The sequence below is a fragment of the Candoia aspera genome, chromosome 5 (assembly GCF_035149785.1).
Source record: "Candoia aspera isolate rCanAsp1 chromosome 5, rCanAsp1.hap2, whole genome shotgun sequence".
NCBI lineage: Eukaryota > Metazoa > Chordata > Lepidosauria > Squamata > Boidae > Candoia > Candoia aspera.
Window position 1 is genome coordinate 104,876,929 of NC_086157.1, and position 19,214 is coordinate 104,896,142.

The 19,214-nt window shown below is 40.0% G+C and overlaps 1 protein-coding gene across 1 annotated transcript in view; it reads right to left on the reverse strand.

Annotated features, from left to right (window-relative positions):
* The window catches only part of DLG2 (discs large MAGUK scaffold protein 2), an 803,998-nt gene that overhangs the window by 214,362 nt on the left and 570,422 nt on the right, over nucleotides 1-19,214 (reverse strand). Inside the window, exons 7-9 of the mRNA XM_063304740.1 lie at nucleotides 16,262-16,431; nucleotides 6,049-6,185; nucleotides 116-260 (exon numbers count right to left, since the gene is read on the reverse strand). Of these exons, the coding sequence (XP_063160810.1) occupies nucleotides 116-260; nucleotides 6,049-6,185; nucleotides 16,262-16,431 (452 nt within the window). The remainder of the gene's footprint in view (nucleotides 1-115; nucleotides 261-6,048; nucleotides 6,186-16,261; nucleotides 16,432-19,214) is intronic.

Consider the following 19,214-nt stretch of genomic DNA (forward strand, 5'->3'; position numbering starts at 1 on the left):
TTGATCCTGGATCATTTATTCTGAATCTCTATTTGGATCTTTATCCTTAAAATGTCACACAAACCCTTAGAATTGGACAACAACATCCAAGAACAGCCCGCATATCGTGACTTACGATGAGTAATATCTGGAGGGCCATAGGGGTCGGTCATATAGATGGTGGTCGGCTTCCCCACTTTTAAATAAACTACGTCAGATGTATTCTTCAATATTGCTACTGCTTCTTCATGTGTTACTTCTTCTAAACTGTAATTATTTACCTAAATGGGAGCAAAGAGAACGGTGCATTAAGCTGGTCTGATAGGGAAACCAAGCAAAAATTTGTTCACATGCTAATAAAAAGAAAAGAACAACGGTTTACTCAAGGAATAAAGTAAATTATGCTAATTCTGTTGCTACAAATAAGATTTATCATTGAAATGCAGTCTTCCAGATGGCTGGTAAGGGTTAAGAGATTTGGACTGGAACAGCTAAGCAGGACTGGATCTGGTTAGTAAATGGATAACTATCAGAAAATCCCAGAGCTGGGAGCTGGGCTGGGAAGTAAAAAACAAAAACAAAATGTAATCCTGGAAGAAGACAGTGGAAAGCCCTTTCCAATTCTCACCAAGAAAACCACATGGACTCAGGTTTGATTTGAAGGAGATTTGAACTTTAATAGTCCAATTTATCTAGAGGGCAACGAATCAGGGAAAATAAATTCTAGGGGTAAAGAAGGCTGTTTAAAACCCAGGAAATACAAGACAAAAAATGGATATTGGTGGCATGATTAAACCAGGCTAGTTCCAGGCTTGGAGGAGTGGACCCCCTTCCCATGTTAACAGCCTCCTGGCTTCCTTCAATACTGATTTTACCTTTCCTAAAATATCCCTGAGGCTCAATTTATTTATTTATTATTTATTCATTTTATTTTTATCCCCCCTTTATTATTTTTATAAACAACTCAAGGCGGTGAACATACCTAATGCTCCTTCCTCCCCCTATTTTCCCCACAACAACAACCCTGTGAGGTGGGTTGGGCTGAGAGAGAGTGACTGGCCCAAAGTCATCCAGCCAGCTTTCATGCCTGAGGCGGGACTAGAACTCACAGTCTCCTAGATTCTAGCTGGTTGCCTTAACCACTAGACCAAACTGGCTCTGATACATTATACAAAGACCAGCCCTCAGGAGAAGTCTACAATGCTGGGAAAGGTGGAAGGAAAGGAAGGAAGAGGATGACCAGCACCAAGGTGGATGGACTCAGTTACAGCAGGGATGGGTGCAATGCTGGATGACCTGAAGGACAGTTTGGGGGCCGATTCTCCTATCTCTGTGGTTGCTAAGAGTCAACACTGACTTGATGGTACATAATCAGTCAATCAATCAATCAAAATATTCCAGGGCCCCGGGGGCTGCCATTTTAACATGCTCACAGTACAGTGCTGAGCACTCTGGGATATTCTGGGAAATTTCAAATGGCATTGCAATAGATTTGTTCTACATCACATTAGAATCTATGGTGGTGCTTGTAGCAGGAAAATCAATTACATGCCAACTTTGATCAGTCATGCTAGATATGCAGTCCTCCACAACTTTCCAGGGGTGAAGGATGTTAATATCTAAGGATGGACATTATGGTTACACCAAGAATAACCATTGATAATTGGCTTCTTTCTAGTAAAGTTTCCAAGGGGGCAGCCATGATAATCAATTGTTAGTTTTTCAGGTGTTATGAGGCTTCTTGTTACTGTTGCTGCAAAAGACTAACTTCCAACTTTAAGAATTAAAATGGAAAGCAGCAGATCTATCTGTACAGAGTGAAAAATTCGCCTCCCAGCACATCCTCTATGCATCTGATGAACTGAACTGTGATCTATATGTACTGTTTTGACACAGTTCTCAATATTCATTCTTAATTCCAAGTTTAATAGTGAGTTTTAGTCTGTTAGGGTGATATAATACATTCTATTATTTACAACTAATTAATGTTATAGCTGAAAATTAAGACCTCCATGTCATTTTAAAATCCCCAGTTTATTCATTTGTATTTTACTTTTTATTCCTTCTTCTTGTTCTCTTTTTTTAGGTTTCTTTAAATATCTTAATGTTTAAGAAAAATTTTAAAAAATTGTACATGTCAATATACAGGTAGTCCTTGCTTAACGACTGCAACTGGGTCCAGAATTTCAGTCACTAAGCGATGCAATCATTAAACGAGGCATCACATGACTGAACCTGATTTTACCACCATTTTTACTGCGGTTGTTAAGCGAATTGTGGTGCTCATTAATTGAATCAATGATCTCCTATTGATTTGGCTTGTCGGAAGCCAGCTGGGAAGGTTGCAAATCATGATCATGTGACTGCAAATGGATGTAAATGTGAGCCAGTTGCCAAGTGCCCAAATTGTGATCACATGACTGTGGGGGTTGTGCAACAGCTGTAACTTTGAGGATGGGTTGTAAGTAACTTTTTTTAGCTCTGTCATATCTCCAAACTATCATTAAACAAATGGCCGTTAAGCAAGGACTACCTGTATTGGAGATGCAACAAGCTGGCACAGCGCTATTAATTTCCCCCCTTTCTTTCCTAAGCAAAGGCACACATTCAGGATCTTGATAATATGGTTTTGTAAAAAAAAAGTTCTCTCTCTTTCTATATAGGGACGCGGTGGCGCTGCGGGTTAAACCGCTGAGCTGCCGATCGGAAGGTCGGCGGTTCGAAACCGCGCGGCGGGGTGAGCTCCCGTTGCTCGTCCCAGCTCCTGCACACCAAGCAGTTCGAAAACATGCAAATGTGAGTAGATTAATTGGTACCGCTTCGGCGGGAAGGTAACGGCGTTCCGTGAGTCATGCCGGCCACATGACCACGGACGGGTCCTTAGGGACAACGCCGGCTCCAAGGCTTAGAAACGGAGATGAGCACCGCCCCCTAGAGTCGGACACGACTGGACTTTACGTCAAGGGAAACCTTTACCTTTACCTTTACCTCTTTCTATATATATATATATATACACACACATACCAAGAAACTTCGAACATTTATGAAAATCCCCAGCATATAAAAAGGTTTGAATTTCCCTAAAGAGTCTCTCATGCAACTCTTTTTGTGTTGAAATAAAAACAATAAATAAATTAGTACAAATTAGTATAATAAATTAGTTATTATAACTCCAGTTCTTTGCTAATCCAGCTAGAAGTACCCAACTTTGCTGCCCTCAGCTACACAAAAAGAAGGAGAAAAAGAATATAATAAATAAGTAATCCCTCATGTTTATTTTACTACATGCATTCCTGGTTGACCAAATGAAGCCTTTTTGGATCCTTTCCAAAGTCAATTTAGAAGAAAAGGCTTCATGATTTAGGCTTCCTCCCTAGAATTTTTCTTTGCACTCTAGAACAAGCAAGCTGGAAGGAAGAGCAGAAGGCAAGCAAAGAGGAATTTAGAGAAAATGAGCAAATTATATTTCACTTTCCTGTTCAAGTGGAAAATTGTCCTTTCATTTTGCCGCGTGTCGATCACTGGGACTTGATTAGATTGCAACTAAGAGGAAGACAAGTGCTGGTCTCCCCCACTTCTTGCCACAGGAAAGTTTCATCTTCATTGTCAAAACCTCTTGAAAGTAATTTCTTCTTCTTCTGGTGAGTGCTGAAGTGTAATGCATGAGCCTCCTTCTAGGGAACATCTGAATTGGCAAGCTGTAATTGATCCTGCAGTTAGTGCTCATGGACTTTTGAAAGCTGTTTGGATTTGCAGAGCTTGCAAATAGAAGCAGCTATTTCTTTTTCTTTTGTAGAAAGCCCAAAAAAGTAAATGCCACCACTTGCCAATTAGATCCATGTCCCTCCTGGCTGGTGAAAGCAGCTCGGGAGGTGACATGTGGTTGGGTCCAGGCAATGGTTAATACATCCTTGAGGGAGGGGGTGTTTCCAGCTGCCTTTAAGAAGGTGCTGGTACAACCCCTCCTCAAGAAACCATCGTTGGACCCTACTGTACGGGATAATTTTCGTCCAGTCTCCCACCTCCCCTTTTTGGGGAAAGTGGTTGAGAAAGTGGTGGCGTTACAACTCTAGAGGATTCTGGAGGAAACAGATTATCTAGACTCCTTTCAGTCAGGTTTCAGGCCTGGATATGGGACAGAAACAGAATTGGTCACACTTATGGATGATCTCTGGCGGGAGGGGGAGGGCTGTAGTGCATCCATCCTCGCTCTTCTTGACCTCTCAGCAGCTTTCGATACCATCGACCATGGTATCCTTTTGGGTCGGCTCAGGGAGTTGGGGGTGGGTGGCGTAGCTTTGCACTGGTTCACCTCCTTCCTCCAGGGCCGGTCCCAGTCGGTGGTGATGGGGGGGAGAGATCCGACCCTCAACCTCTCCTTTGTGGGGTGCCGCAGGGTTCGGTCCTCTCTCCTCTCCTATTCAACACCTACATGAAACCGCTGGGCGAGATCATCCGTCACCATGGGATGAAGTATCATCAGTATGCCGATGATACTCAATTGTATATCTCCATCCTGGGTGAGGTAAGTGATGCTGTGACTGCCCTCTCTCGGTGCCTGGGGGCTGTAGGGGTCTGGATGGGGAACAACAGGCTTCGGCTGAACCCTGGTAAGACGGAGTGGCTGTGGGTTAAGGGTTCCTCCGTATCCGGGACGTTGTCACCTTTAGTTCTGGATGGGGTTGCACTGCCCCAGACAGACCCAGTGCATAATCTGGGGGTCCTCATGGACTCACGGCTCCTGCTGGAAGAGCAGGTGGCAGCCGTGGCCGGAAGGGCCTTTGCACAGCTTCATGTTGTGCACCATTTGTGCCCTTTCCTGGATCGGGAAGCCCTTCGGACGGTCACTCATGCCCTTGTTATCTCCCATATAGACTACTGCAATGCGCTCTACATGGGGCTACCCTTGAAGAGAATTCATAAACTTCAGCTGGTCCAGAATGCAGCCGCGCAGGCTATTTTTGGTGCCCCTAGAAGGGCGCACATAACACCTTTGCTACGTGAGCTGCATTGGATACCAGTTTGCTTCCAGGTCCAATTCAAGGTGTTGGTTATCACCTTTAAAGCCCTACATGGCATGGGACCGGGTTACCTGAGGGACCGCCTCTTCCCCATTACATCGGCCTGCCCCACCTGATCATGCAGAGAGAACAGGCTACAGACCCCGTTGATAAGGGAATTCCATCTGGTGGGGTCCAGGAGGCGGGCCTTCTCTGCAGCAGCACCCGCCCTCTGGAACATCTTGCCCACGGAGGTGAGCCAAGCCCCATCGCTCCTGGCCTTCTGGTGGAAGTTGAAGACCTGGCTCTGCCCCTGGGCTTGGGGCAGGGAGGAGAATCGACATACTTGGGGTTGGCTGGTGCCTTGAAGTGCCCCTCCTACATGATGGTTGAAGAGATCATAGCCATCTGGATTTTATGAGCTGGGGTAGTTAAGAAATTGTTTTGGTTTTAATGGGATTTTATTAGAATTTTATCGTGTATTTATTTGAGTTTTTATTGTATATTTATTCTGTGTTGAGGAGATGTGCGGTGACAAATTTCATAGATAGATAGATAGATAGATAGATAGATAGATAGATAGATAAAAACGGCCTTAAGGAAGCCAGCCAATTGTTTCATTTACATGTCTGTGTCGTATCCCTCAAACTGACCAAGTTGCATCTGGTGCTGACAGAACATCATAGATGGGGGAAGGGAAACAAGTGTTTGTTTGTTTTACATTTGCTTGGCATTTGGAAAACCTGGGTGCCATGGCACTATTTGGTTCAATAGGTCTCATGTAGACACACACAAAACAGGATTAGAACTGATCAAGACATTTTTTTTAAGGAGGCTTATAAATGAGGCTACAGAAGAATATTCCTATCAGAGAACCAATATCTGTAAAGCAGTCCATGGCTGGTCCTCTCATACACCTTATTAACCACAAAATGCCATCCACTAGATAATGAAGAATGGGAAATGAGAAGGTAAAAAGAGGCACAGGGAACTACAAGAACCTGTATGTATTGTGTTATATTTCATCACACAATCCACAAAAAACCAAGGGTTGGCTGCAAATTCTCACCATAAGAAGCCGGTCTCCTACTTGCAACCTTCCATCCTTCTGGGCTGCTCCTCCATCAATAATTTTTGTGACATAGATGCTGTTGTCTCCAGGGATGTGCTGATTTCCTATGCCTCCAGCAATGCTGAATCCCAGACCTAAATGGAAATGGAGAGGAGAATACACTTTATTGAAAATGGACTAAGGACAAACTAAAAAGCAGTATCTCAGGCTAGCGTACAAGAGAGATCCATATTGGAGAAAGATTTCAGAAGTGAGATTTGTTGCAACAGAAAATTGGGCATAAGGATCTTGAGTTCAGACATGGCTCTTATCTAGTGCAGGAGGTTTTGTTCTGAAAGGGCAGGGCTACAAGGAAGTAGCTAATATAAGGCAATATAAACTGTGGTTACACGATCACCATTTTTGACCTTTCCAGCCAACTTCTGGCAAGCAGAATCAATGGGGAACCATGTGATTTGCTTAATAAAAATGTGATTTGCTTAATGAAAACATGGTTTGCTTAACACCCATAGTGATTCACTTAATGACAGCTTCACTTAGCAACCAAAATTCCAGTCCCAATTGTGGTTGTTAAACAAGGACTACCTGCATTGCAATGCATGCTTTGTCAGTTGCCATCATGCCGACCCCTAAATGCCCATGACTTCAGCTGTCTACCATGGACAACTCCCTTTTTCTTACTTGCATTTTTCTACAAGTTTAAGAAAAGATCGTTCAACAACTACTTTGTGACTCTTAAGGTAGACAGGTATTAGTGACTTAACTGCTGGAATATTGTGCCTGTTAGCTTAACTTGGAAGCCTGGGATAGGCATTCTACATATTTTAACTTGTACTAGATTTGTGTTTCAATAGCAAGAATAGCACGTTTTGCCTCACGGAATGATTTCAAAATCAATACTGTGTGTTTACGACCCCAGGAAGACACACTTCCTCAGGGAAGTTAGATGATGTATTTCAAAGACTCTAAGCATGTCAGGTAACTGCTAAGCTCATGTCTTAACTAAAACAGAGATATACAAAAGGGATTTTTGATGAGAGCAATCAACTCTACTTTACTCTTCAATCATTTTCACAATGCTTGTGTTCCAGTCTAACAGCAGTTCTGGGGTCTGAAATCTCCTTAATGGATGAGTAATGAGAGAGGGGGGGAAAAGAAACCGAAGAACCATTTTTGTGCTATTTCTGAGAGATTGAAAGGGAAGAATTAACAAAAGAACCTCTTTTTCTATCACTTGCTCTGTTTCACCCACCCACCGACCCACACACACCCCTTCTTTGCTTTAAATGGTTTTTGTTCTAATTATATTGTGCTTTTTATTCTTATTTGCTGCCTAGAGTTCCTTCTGGTAGATGGGCAGTTTAATAAACAAACAAATTAAATATTTATTCCATTGCCTTTTTTCTCCCAGAAATATATCTTTGGAAAATGCTGCATTTTGATATGCAGGCTGACTTCACACAACATGCTAAGACAATGTTTGCTTAAGCATGGTTTACTAAATGAGATAAAGGCTGGATTCACACAATATGTTAGGTCATATATATACCGTACAACATATTAAGCTAAAATAATTTTCAGGCTTAGAGTGATGTTATAGCAAATACTTGAGTTCCGGTCTAGTAAGATGAAGTAGTGTTATGCCAAGCAATTATTCTACTGTATTTTGAATTTACCCCCTGATCATAATGGAGATAAATTGAATTTTTGAAGAGATGGAAGATCACACTACTTTAATAGTGGCCAATGATCCTTTTTTCTCTTCGTAAATTAACATGATCCCATCTCCATCTTTTCAGAGACAACCTTATTTTCTTACCTGCAATGGTCAGGAGACTATGGAATATTATATGGTCAGATGATCATTATAAAAAGAAAGAAGGTGGAGGAAACTGCGTTTTCTATGGTATAAACCCATACTATTGTGTATTCAGTGTGCATGTTTGTGGTTAAAGCAATGGGCTAGAAACCAGCAGAATGTGAGTTCTAGTCCCGCTTTAGGCATGAAAGCTGGCTGGGTTGCCTTGGCCAGTCCCTCCCTCTCAGCCCAAGAGCCAATCAGGGGTAGTAGGAGAGTGCTAGTCCCGCCTTAGGCATGAAAGCCGGCTGGGTGACCTTGGGCCAGTCACTCTCTCTCAGCCCAACTTACCTCACAGGGTTGTTGTTGTGGGGAAAATAGGAGGAGGAAGGAGTATTTGGTATGTTCGCTGCCTTGAGTTATTTATAAAAAATAATAAAGGTGGGATAAAGGTAAAGGTAAAGGTTTCCCTTGACATTAAGTCCAGTCGTGTCCGACTCTAGGGGGTGGTGTTCATCTCCTTTTCAAAGCCGAAGAGCCGGCGTTTGTCCGTAGACACTTCCATGGTCATGTGGCCGGCATGACTGAACGGAACGCCGTTACCTGCCCGCCAAAGTGGTACCTATTAATCTACTCATATTTGCATGTTGTCGAACTGCTAGGTTGGCAGGAGCTGGGACAAGCAACGGGAGCTCACCCCGTCACGCGGATTCGAAAAGCCAACCTTCTGATTGGCAAGCTCAGCAGCTCAGTGGTTTAACCCGCAGCGCCACTGCATCCCTTTTAAAGGTGGGATACAAAATAAAAAAATAAAATAAAAAAATATGAATCTTTCTCATTCAATTGTAAACTTGCAAGGAAGGATGATATTCCATTTCTACTTTGGGTATGCAATCATATAACATAAAGAAGTCCTACACAATTAGGAAAAAAATCCTACTGATACGTATTCCCAATTTGCCACCATAACAAATTATAGTTAATCAAAATTCCACCATGGATCCTACTGGGAATAGGTGGAGGGATTTTACTGTACTGGGTCTCTAATGGAAGCAATAGCATCCAAATGAAATTTGGCTGACATTTGCCTACAGAGGAAAAAAAATCAGACTGGGATTTGCTTGACAGGTTTCTTTGCTCATTTTTAACTTTAAAAAACCTTGATACTATTCTTTGTATAAGAAGATCTTCTTCCCAGTAATTCCAAGAATAGCTATGGGATCAAGCAACACTGTATAGCCCCATGGACATTCCAAGAAGTTCTGGACAATCCTACCCTGGCCTGCTTATCCTAATAATGAGAGAAGACTTCACTAAATGTAGGCAAATTTTAGAATATCTAGTTATCCTAATCTCTGAATCCACATTTCTTGCCAATAAAATTTCAAAGCCAATCTTCTAAACAGCTTGAGATCTGAATACTTGAAGAATGGCCTCTTCCCATATCATCCTGCTTGACCTTCTGATGCAGTTTTCTTGTCAGGAGCACCAGCTATAGATGCTCTTTCTAAAAAGGCTCACTTGACTCCCATCTTCTTTACTGCCAAAACGTTTTAATGAATTTTAATGAATTGTGCATTGCCTGTGAATGGTTTATGTTCTGTTGCATTGTTTAGTTTTATAGCTCTATTGTGGATTTTACCTTGTGTTTTATTATTAATTTAATTTATGGCAGACCATCCTATAATCCTGCTAGGAAGAGCAAAGAAAGGAAGCATTCTGTCTCCCCATATATCTCTGTCGTTTCATTCTACTCTGTTGTAAGGCAAGGCAGAAACCTAGCTCCTAATCAATTTCTCTGCCTTTTCCAACAACATCAGGACTTTGCTGCTGCTTCAGAGCAGCAGTTGTTAACAATGTGGACACCTGGGTTCCCTCTTATTTCCAATTGCTCCCTTTCAGAAAAATAAGCCTTTTCACCCTTGCAAAGACAATGAGAAAAAAAGAAAGAAGGCCATCTGGATTTGGCCTAACTTCTAACAGAGTTCTTGCAAAACATTGTGGAGGTTTTGCAGTGCAGGTAGTCCTCTCTTAGTGACTGACTCATTTTGTGACCCATTCGCAGTTACAACGGTGATGAAAAAGTAACTTTGTGACCAATCCTTGCATTTATGACCTTCATAGGTCTGTAAAAAAAAAAAAAAGCTGAAGTGAGATCATAAACACAATGGTGGTTTCATTTAGCAACCGCTTTGCTTAACAACTGAGTTGTTGATCCCAATTGTGGTCGCTAAACAAGGACTACCTGAATTTGCAAAGAACACTTGTAAAACGCTGAGAGTTTCCCTGCTTCCAAGTAAATGTTGCCTGTTTACTCAAGGAGAGATATTTCTTGGGCTCTGCTGCAATGATTTCCCCATGTTGCAATCATTTACCTGGGAATCGTCAAACTAAATATGCAGGTGTACATTCCATGTGTAAGCAAAAGTCTGCACTGCTGAGCTGTAGGTAACAGCCCAGATAAGCTTTTCCAGTGCAATTGTTAAGTGTTTGGGTTATTTTAGAAAAGTATGCAAATACTGCTTTGGTCCTAAAAAGGGCTTACAAGATGGTTCACATAAGACCACATGTAAAAATATAATTCAAACAATGGAAATAACAAGCTTATTTTTAAATTTCCATTATGTTACAATTTAAAAGAGAACTTCTATAAAATGATGCATTTTTGGTATATGACACCAGAAAAGCTTTATAGAATGTATATAGGTACCTCAAATTTATTTTGGAAATGTGGAAAACATGAAGGGTCTTTTTATCATGCTTGGTGGACTTGCAAAAAATCTGGAAAATTTTGGGTTCAAATATATACAGTAATACAAAGAATTTAAAAGACTAAGATTCAACTGAAACCAGAGTTTTTCTTGCTGGATGGACAATTAGAAAAGAAAAGAGCCATGGAAGATATTTTTATATATGATCACTGCTGTGAGACTACTATATGCGCACAGATAGAAAGACTCAGAAATACCTACAATGGAAAGTATTTCCAATGGTTGGTGTAGATGACAGAATTTGCAGAGATGGCAAAATTGATCTGTTTAATTAAAGAAAACTACATTTGTTAGCAACTGGAAACCCTTTATGGAAAAAAAATGTACTTGTGATTTATGGGTTTGATGATTAGAAAAGGGAAATTATGGAAAGAAGGGAGTTATGATGTAAACTTAGAGAGAGAGGATAAAATTTGAATGCATTTATAACTGCTGTAAAGAAGATCAGAAGTCATTTCTTTATATCATGTCTTTCTTTTCTTTTTCTCTTTTTTCTCCTTCTCTCCTTTCTCTTTCATTTCTTTATTCTTTTCTCACCACTTTTCTTTTCTTTTATTCCTTCCTTTTCTTTTTCCTTTAAATCTTTTTATTCTGCAAAAAATTCTTCAATAAAAAGTCATTTAAAAAAAGAAATAACAAGCTTATTTTTCTTATTGTCTCCCTAGAACAGGGTGCACTGACTTGTTTTATGGATATTTTGTACTATGATGTTTTTCTAAATGATGTAAGTCTTTGATGTTCTTCCCTGGGCATTCGTGGGGGTACATTAAAACCCTGCAAAGTAGTGGGTGCAGTGTTGCAATTGAAGCTCCACCCCTTTGCATGTGATGCTGTGCCCGCCATCTTACAGATTTTGACCCCTCCCCAGATATTGCTATATGTTCTGATTATCACCAGTTCCAGCCATTTATGGAGCAGGCAGTGATACTGGGTTCAGAGTCAAGTGTGAAGCAGAGACCACCAAACCAGTCCAATAGTTGGAGGAAGAAATTGTCCAGGAAAAACAAATGCAACTTGTCTAGAGATAGTTATCGGAACTAAAGTGACAGGGTGGAAGGATATACTGCAGCAAGACTGTTGAACATGAGAAGGAGGCATTTTCTGTTCTGCTGCTGAGTGCTTCATCATAACTGATAAAGTTAAAGCTGAAAGGGAGAATTTTGTGACAGCTTTATAGTTGACAGGCAATATTCCAGGAAGCAAACATTCCGTTGATAACACAAAACTGTTTATATAACTGCAGTCTTCTGGAAGACCATCACATAACCTTGAATGATGTTTCTCTTAAGAACTTTGCATTACTATTGATAAACACTGAAGAAGGGTGTGACATCCATGGAAAGTTGGTTGAACTTTCCCCAATTTTGATCATAATTCTTTATTTAACAAGATTTGTATGCCACCTATTCTCACAGCTCTAGTATCCTCTGGATATGTTAGAATTACAAGTCCCAGAATTCCCAGGTAGAATTCCCAGGTAGTAATGGCCATGAAGAATTCTGCAAGTTGTTGGGAAGTCTTAAGTCCCAATAACTTTGGCAATACCTGGAAATATTTGGGAAGACTGGAATAGATCTTGGTCTTAATCCAGTCGAGCCCTTCTTCTGGAATGTGCTTTAGGCCACAAAAGGAAAAATATACTAGACAGAGCTGACAAAGTGTAAAGTTTTACATTTACATGAGAGAGCAGAGGAAAAAGAAAAAAGAAAAAAAAAAGAAGAGTTTTGTGCCATTTGGCTAGCTATAACACCAATGAGCACTGGGCTTGGTAAACTATTGACCTGACTCAAAAAGGCTAATGTTATAATATTAATTCAAGTCTGTACTCTCTCTTAACACGTAGGTCCAGGAGGAAATGAAACAAAAGCAAAGTGTAGGGAATTGCAATTTATTCTAGGTCACTTGACTGATGGCAGCTGTCTCTTTTTCTATTAAGGCCACACTGCACACTCAGTCAAGAATTGGGGACATCATTTATCCTAGATGGATGAGGAAAAGCAGATCTATAAACTCATATTTGACATCTATGATTGCATAAGCTGTATAAAGCAGACTTTTTAAAAGGCAAGTTCAAAGCACGATTATAAAATAAGATGGCTTGAACTCCAAAGACCTCCACTGGGAAAAAACAAGGCCCATTTAGAGTTGAGTCCAGCCTATTTTAATTTAGGGGTAATCTACTACCCAGATCTGTCTCGAGAGATCTCCCTGTTACTGCTCAAGCAAGCAGCTTTACATGTTGCTGTAGCCTGGCGCTACTAGAACTGGCTTGCTAATATCTGAATGATCAATAGAAGGCAACAAAGAGTTAGATTTTTCTCTATCTCTTTGCTACCACCTAGTGGTCATCTAAACTCCAGTTGATTCACTGGAGGTCCATCTTCATTGTATTGAGTTTGGATATGTCTTCGAACCATTTACACAAAGATTTGTTCTCATGACATGCTTGATCTAGTCTTGTGCACACCATGAAAAATTAGCTTTCCTGGTAATCTGGGGTTAATTGGACATTCCAAGCAATGCCCCAAATATGTTGAGAACAGCCATTTAGGACAGTGTTCCGGCCATCTCTGTACTATCTGGCAAGTTTCTTGTATATGTGTGTGGGCATGTGTTTAGGGAAGTTTTAAAAGAGCAGAGATAACCTCAAATTAAATTTTTCTTTTGGACCTGAAATATCAGTTTAAGGAAAAGTACCCCCAAATTAACTGTGCTTATAAGGGGAATAAAATGGCCTCCTTCCTTATCTGGATTCACACAGTATGCTGGGGCTTCTGTTGACCCAGTTACATGGGTTTTGTGAATACAGCCAAATTTTCCAAGCCTAAGAACACTTGAAGGGTATTTTAAGGAACAAACTTAGTAGCAGTTTGTCCAAAACATCAGCTGAGCAGCTCAAGGATGTCTGCAGCGTGTGGTAAAAAAACTCAAGGTGGTGGCTGCAACAGTGTGATTGAAGCTCTGCCTATTTATTATGTGCAGAGCTTCAATTGCATTGCCACGGCTGCCATCTTTATATTTTTTACCATAGCTTGTGGACACCCCTGTACTGGAATGGAATGAATGTACAGGATGATCAAGTCCTTTGGAAGCACAGGCCACATGGACATGTGTGATGAAGCCATGGGCACATCTGGAGGAATTTAAAGTGCTTATATTAAGCCTTATAAGACTTTGGTCCAGTTTTTCTTTGGGACTGTCTTTTTAAAGAATATCTGCCCATCCTGTATGATCAACCCAGGAAGGATGTTCAAAATCCTATCCTTTAGGGGGTGAGGAGCCAGGAAGCAGATCTTCTCTGTGGCTGCCTCAGAGATTTGGAAAACTTACTCCCAAGGTCTGGATGACTCCCATACTCTTAGAGTTCTAGGGAAGCAGCAAATATTGTGCTTTTCTGCTGTGGGGCTTAGCTTTATATTGGTAGTTTTGTTATATTGCTCTCATTATAAAGATACCTGGCTGTAGCTGAAAACGTCCCATCTAGATTTCCAGGTCACCAGGATCCATTTTATTTACATTTGTTATCTGATCACTGTGATTTTATTTCTCTTAATGGGACTACATTTTGTAAACTATGCCATACTTCGATTGCCCCCACAATATGATTATTGGGTTTTACTGTGGTTTTTATTTGCTGTCTCAAAATTTGTTTTCTTGTGCTGGTTTCTTGTGCTGGTCAATGACTGCAATATTGACTACTATTACTATATAATTTTGGGATTAGGGTTAGGGTTAACTGAATTGAACAAAACTTTAAAAAAATATACCAGACTTCCCCATAAACAGAAAGCCCCTCCTTGAAACCCTTGACTTTGCCACATTGGTGACATGGCCATAGTGTCTTAAAAGGGCAGTTATCTTAGAACTTGGAATCAATAAAACCTATGCAATTCTTCTTGAAACACCTTCTGTTATCTTCAATGGTTCCAGAGATCCTACACTGGCTCCAGACTATTCACACCTCATGATTTCTTCCTTTATCAATGGACTTTGGAGCAAAAAGAACTTATGGGGAAAAAGGTCTCTCTCAGCAATGCAGAAATCAAGGGGAGAAAGACTTCAAAAACTACCACAAGTATTCAGGAACCAGTACAACTTAGATCCAGCCAGAAAGAATCATAATAATCAAGACTGATTGCTTCCTCGAGGAGCCTTTTCATCTGCCTCCTTATTTTTATGGGTGGGCTTCTTTGGCAATAGGAGTAGACATGACCACCGTTTTGAATTTCCCACAATGCATCACTCCAGAATGGCTTTTAATTGCAGACCCCATGCGCCCTCAGAGATGTCCAAAGTTTGCACATCTCTGTAGGTTTCTACTGACTCAAAACCTGCCTTTTTCCCTTAAACTCCTGCCAGAAATTGGATTGCAGAAGCTCACACTTAGGAAAGCCCATGAACTATTCCCAGCTGTAAGGAATCTGAGAAAGAAATAGAAGAACTCCAGACATGAACGGTAGTGGATTATCTAATAAATGGCAGGTCAGTCCAGACTGCAGAAAGCTTGGGAAGGATATCTTCAAAACTTTCAAGGAATATCTGCTTTGTGAACTTGCTAATAAAAGAGGGCTGGAGTTCTTACTGCAATTTCCAAGATTCTGTCCCTTCCCCCTAATCTTTGCATTAAATTCCTTGCTGAAGTCAGTGTTATTCTTGCTTCCTTGATCATGCCCTGCTGTATGGGGTTTGACACCAATCTACTTTCCGTTCAACCTCTTCGCAGTAATGGGAATTTAAATGTCATTCAGGTTAACAGCAACACTAATGCATGGTTTCCAAATAAATCCTACACACTCAGAACTTTGTGAAATGTCAGGATATCAAAACTCCAGGTTTTTAAAAATGCTCTTTCTCTTTAAAATAACTTCATTGTACTAACAATAAGTAAAGCAAATTGATCCAGGCAACAGAATTGACCAAAACATTGATGCTTGAATGTTTCTCTAAAAATAAATGTAAATTTACTGAAGCTAAAATCTGCCCAGGAAAGTAGAAATCAATCTGATTGGATTTACTGCACTCTATATACCTTTTCTTACAACTGGTTTATAAACTGGCAGTAAACCAGGATTCTCTGGTTCAGATGCAATACAGAATTCTGGTTTAATAAGAGGCTGGAATTCTTCACCAAAACAGTTGGACAAAGGGGAAAAAGTAGCATGCAGGCATATTACCAACCATATTATGAAGCATTGAATGAGCTGAAGGTCTAAAACAACCACCAGAATTTCATTTAATTTGGAAGCCATTTTTAGATTTCAGTTTAATACATGGATCTGTACCACATCCAAAATGTGGGGTTCCCTCTACATAAAGTTTTAATATTTCAGCTTTGTAGGACTTCTTCAATGAGAACAGACATCTAGTAGTAAGGACAGAATTTAGCAGTTCCTGCTAAGAGTTTAATAGTGATTTCCAGGTTTTTAAAATAATATAACATACCGTACTTTGTTATCTATAGTCAATTCATGAACTCCTGAAAAACTGTAACTTTGCAGGAAAATAACCAAGCTCAGAGAACACCAAGAACTTAACAAACAAACAGATAAATAAGTAAAACACCCACTAGAAACTGACCTGTCCCCAAGGCAACTTTCTGTATTTTTCTGAATACTGTGTTTGCCTTATTGTTAATAATTACCTTTTGGTCCTTTGAACAGTTTGATTTCCACAACAGTCTCCAGAATAGGTCTCCTCCGACGGACATACAGTCGCACTATGGAGCCGGCTTCCTTGAGTGCCTCAACAGCTTTGCTGTGCGAAACTTCGGATACATCGACCTCATTCACCCGCAGAATGCAATCATTGACTCTGCAGAAAAAGAAGGACCATTATAGTGACACTATACATTGTAATTTCAACATGAGAAAGTGATCATCAGCAATGCAGCAAATATTTTCAGATTCTTGGAATATTTTCAAGGGGAGGAATTGGCAGGGGATATATACCCATATCAAGCCATTGTGTCATTGATGTAGAAACAAATGAAATATCCCTGAAGTCTCCTTAATTGGCATTACAGAGGTGGTTTCCATCAAGATCAATACAATAAAATGAATGAAAAGGTTTCCTCCTTTCATATTCAGTATACTTCCTACTAAGCAGGATGTTAAAGACTCCATGAGTAGTACCAAGGTGGGCAAGTCACCAGATTAAAAAAACATTATATTTTTATGTAAGTAATAGTAAAGTCCCCCTTGAATTGATTCTGGAGTCCTTGGTGCTCTCTGAGCTTGGTAGTTTGCTTGCAGACATTTCATTACCTGCCTAGGTCATCAGTGCTTGTTATATCATGATGTAAACATCATCAGACACTGATGGTGTTACCTAATTGGGTAATGAAATGTCTACAAGGAAACAATGAAGCTCAGAGAGCACCAAGGCCTCCACAGTTCAACCCTGAGCTACAGATATTCTCTTCTACTGATTGTGATTCCTGGTGATTTCATGGTCATGCCATGTAATTTTTTGTGGCAGCAATGCATAAGTGGTTTGCTATTGCCTACTTCCAAATATTTTTCTTAACTTCCCTGTCTAGTTACAACCCCACTTTCCCCCTTTTTTTCCTTTTTTGAATTTTGTTTGTTGTTGATTCGTTCAGTCGCTTCCAACTCTTCGTGACTTCATGGACCAGCCTATGCCAGAGCTTCCTGCCGGTCATCACCACCCCCAGCTCCCCCAAAGAGGAGTCCTTTTTTGAATTAAGTATCATTTATTTAACTTTCATAATGACTTGGTGACAACAGAAACTTAATCTGCTTGTCATCTTAAATTTCATATGGTCCTGCAATCATTTGGCATTTTGGAAGAAGGTCTTTGAATGTATATAAGTAGTTTTACAGGAAGAACTTTAAATGTTAAAGATGTTAATGTAATGTTGAATTAATACCAAAGCTCTAGAATCTGACTGTTGATCAGGAATTATGGTTGTATAGTGCGTGGGTGGGGGTGGGGGGTGGCTAAAAGAATTGTACTGAGAAATTAGAAAACTAATTCAAATTCTAGACATTATTCCAGATGTTAAGGAATGCCTTTTGGAAATGTGTAACTTATCCATCCTGGAAAAGGCAATATTATCGACTAATCAAAGGATGAAGCAATATGTGCTACTGTAACGATTGCCTATTCTAAACACCACCAGACTCATAAGCAGGATCACAAAGATATCTGATTTATTAAAGAATAGTACGCAGGTTCACAAAGAAAGCTGAGAATGGAAAAACCCTTGGTACAAACGAGATCCCTCCCCCTGTAGAATCTTCCCAGGCTCACAATCCCAGGTGCTCCTAACGGCTTCTGATGGTCTGCGGGAAAAGTCCTTGACCAGAGCACATAATCCAAACACATTCGATTGAAATGAACACAGATACAGAGCTTGGCACAAGGTCTCACAGCAGCTCCCTCCCAACAGAAACGTGCGTCAGCACCATGGCATGGGAAACGTTATGATGTACAGTGCACATTGAAACAGTGAACATGACAGCTACTTTAGCAGAGATTTTATGATATTTTACAATAATACTTTGTGTTTGATTATACTATAGTATTATATGTAATATATCAAATTTATGATAAGTAAACCGATGACTGATCATAAGTTTAATATATTTATTTATTTTGGAATTTCTTTCTCCTTTTCTTTTTCTGGTTTTTTATCAGTTTTAAAAAAAGTTTGAGGATTGTTCCATTTAGTATTTTTTTTCCTAGTATGTCTTGGTGTTTTACTTATATTTTACATTTTTCTAAAGTTAAATAAATAATAGATAAAATAATAATATGTTTCATATGGGAAATAACAAGTACAATCAAGTAACCAGGAGTAAGTAATAAATAACAAACTTAGTATTATGCATAATTTAAAAAACCCTAAATAAAATAAAAATTCGAGCATGGGAAAAAATTTCTGAATGTGATAGTCAATAAATGACTGGGGAACTTCACATTAAAGAGGTAAGTTTCATTCTTTATTTTTAGTTTTAGAACACTGTTCGTGCATATATACAGGCCTACCCATGAAAAAAATATAATAATTTTTTAAATCTGGCCTGAATTTGAGCCTGAATGTGCAGGGGTTCCCCGAGGCCTGAAAAATATTTCAAGGGTTTCTCCAGGGTCAAAAAGCTGAGAAGGGCTGATCTAGAGCATAGCTGATGGAACAGAAATCATGGTAGGTGTTTGATAGCAGTCTCCTAAATAATGAGCAGCTGAGCAAATCTTTTTTCAAGAGACAGCAAATGCTTGCCATTTCCTTCTTTGAAATATTCCAGGATAGAGAGCTTGATCAGCTGGACAGTAAGAAAAGTAGGTGAAGTAGATGTATCTCCCCAAAGCTCCACAATCTGCACATTTTGTGGAGGAGGACATAAATGGTCCAACCTTGTTCCATGGCAAGGAGCACCACAGTTTGGCATGTGTCCCTCAGAATTCCTCCAAAATTTGCCCCCTAATTGTAACTTTGAAGGCACCAGAAAAAGAAAATAATCTGGGGGTGGGTGGGGGAGAATAATTCATTTAATTAGTTCAGCTTGAATCATATTAAAATGAAGTCAAATTAACCTTTGTTTTGGTCCAGGGTCTGCTCATTCTTTTTTTTT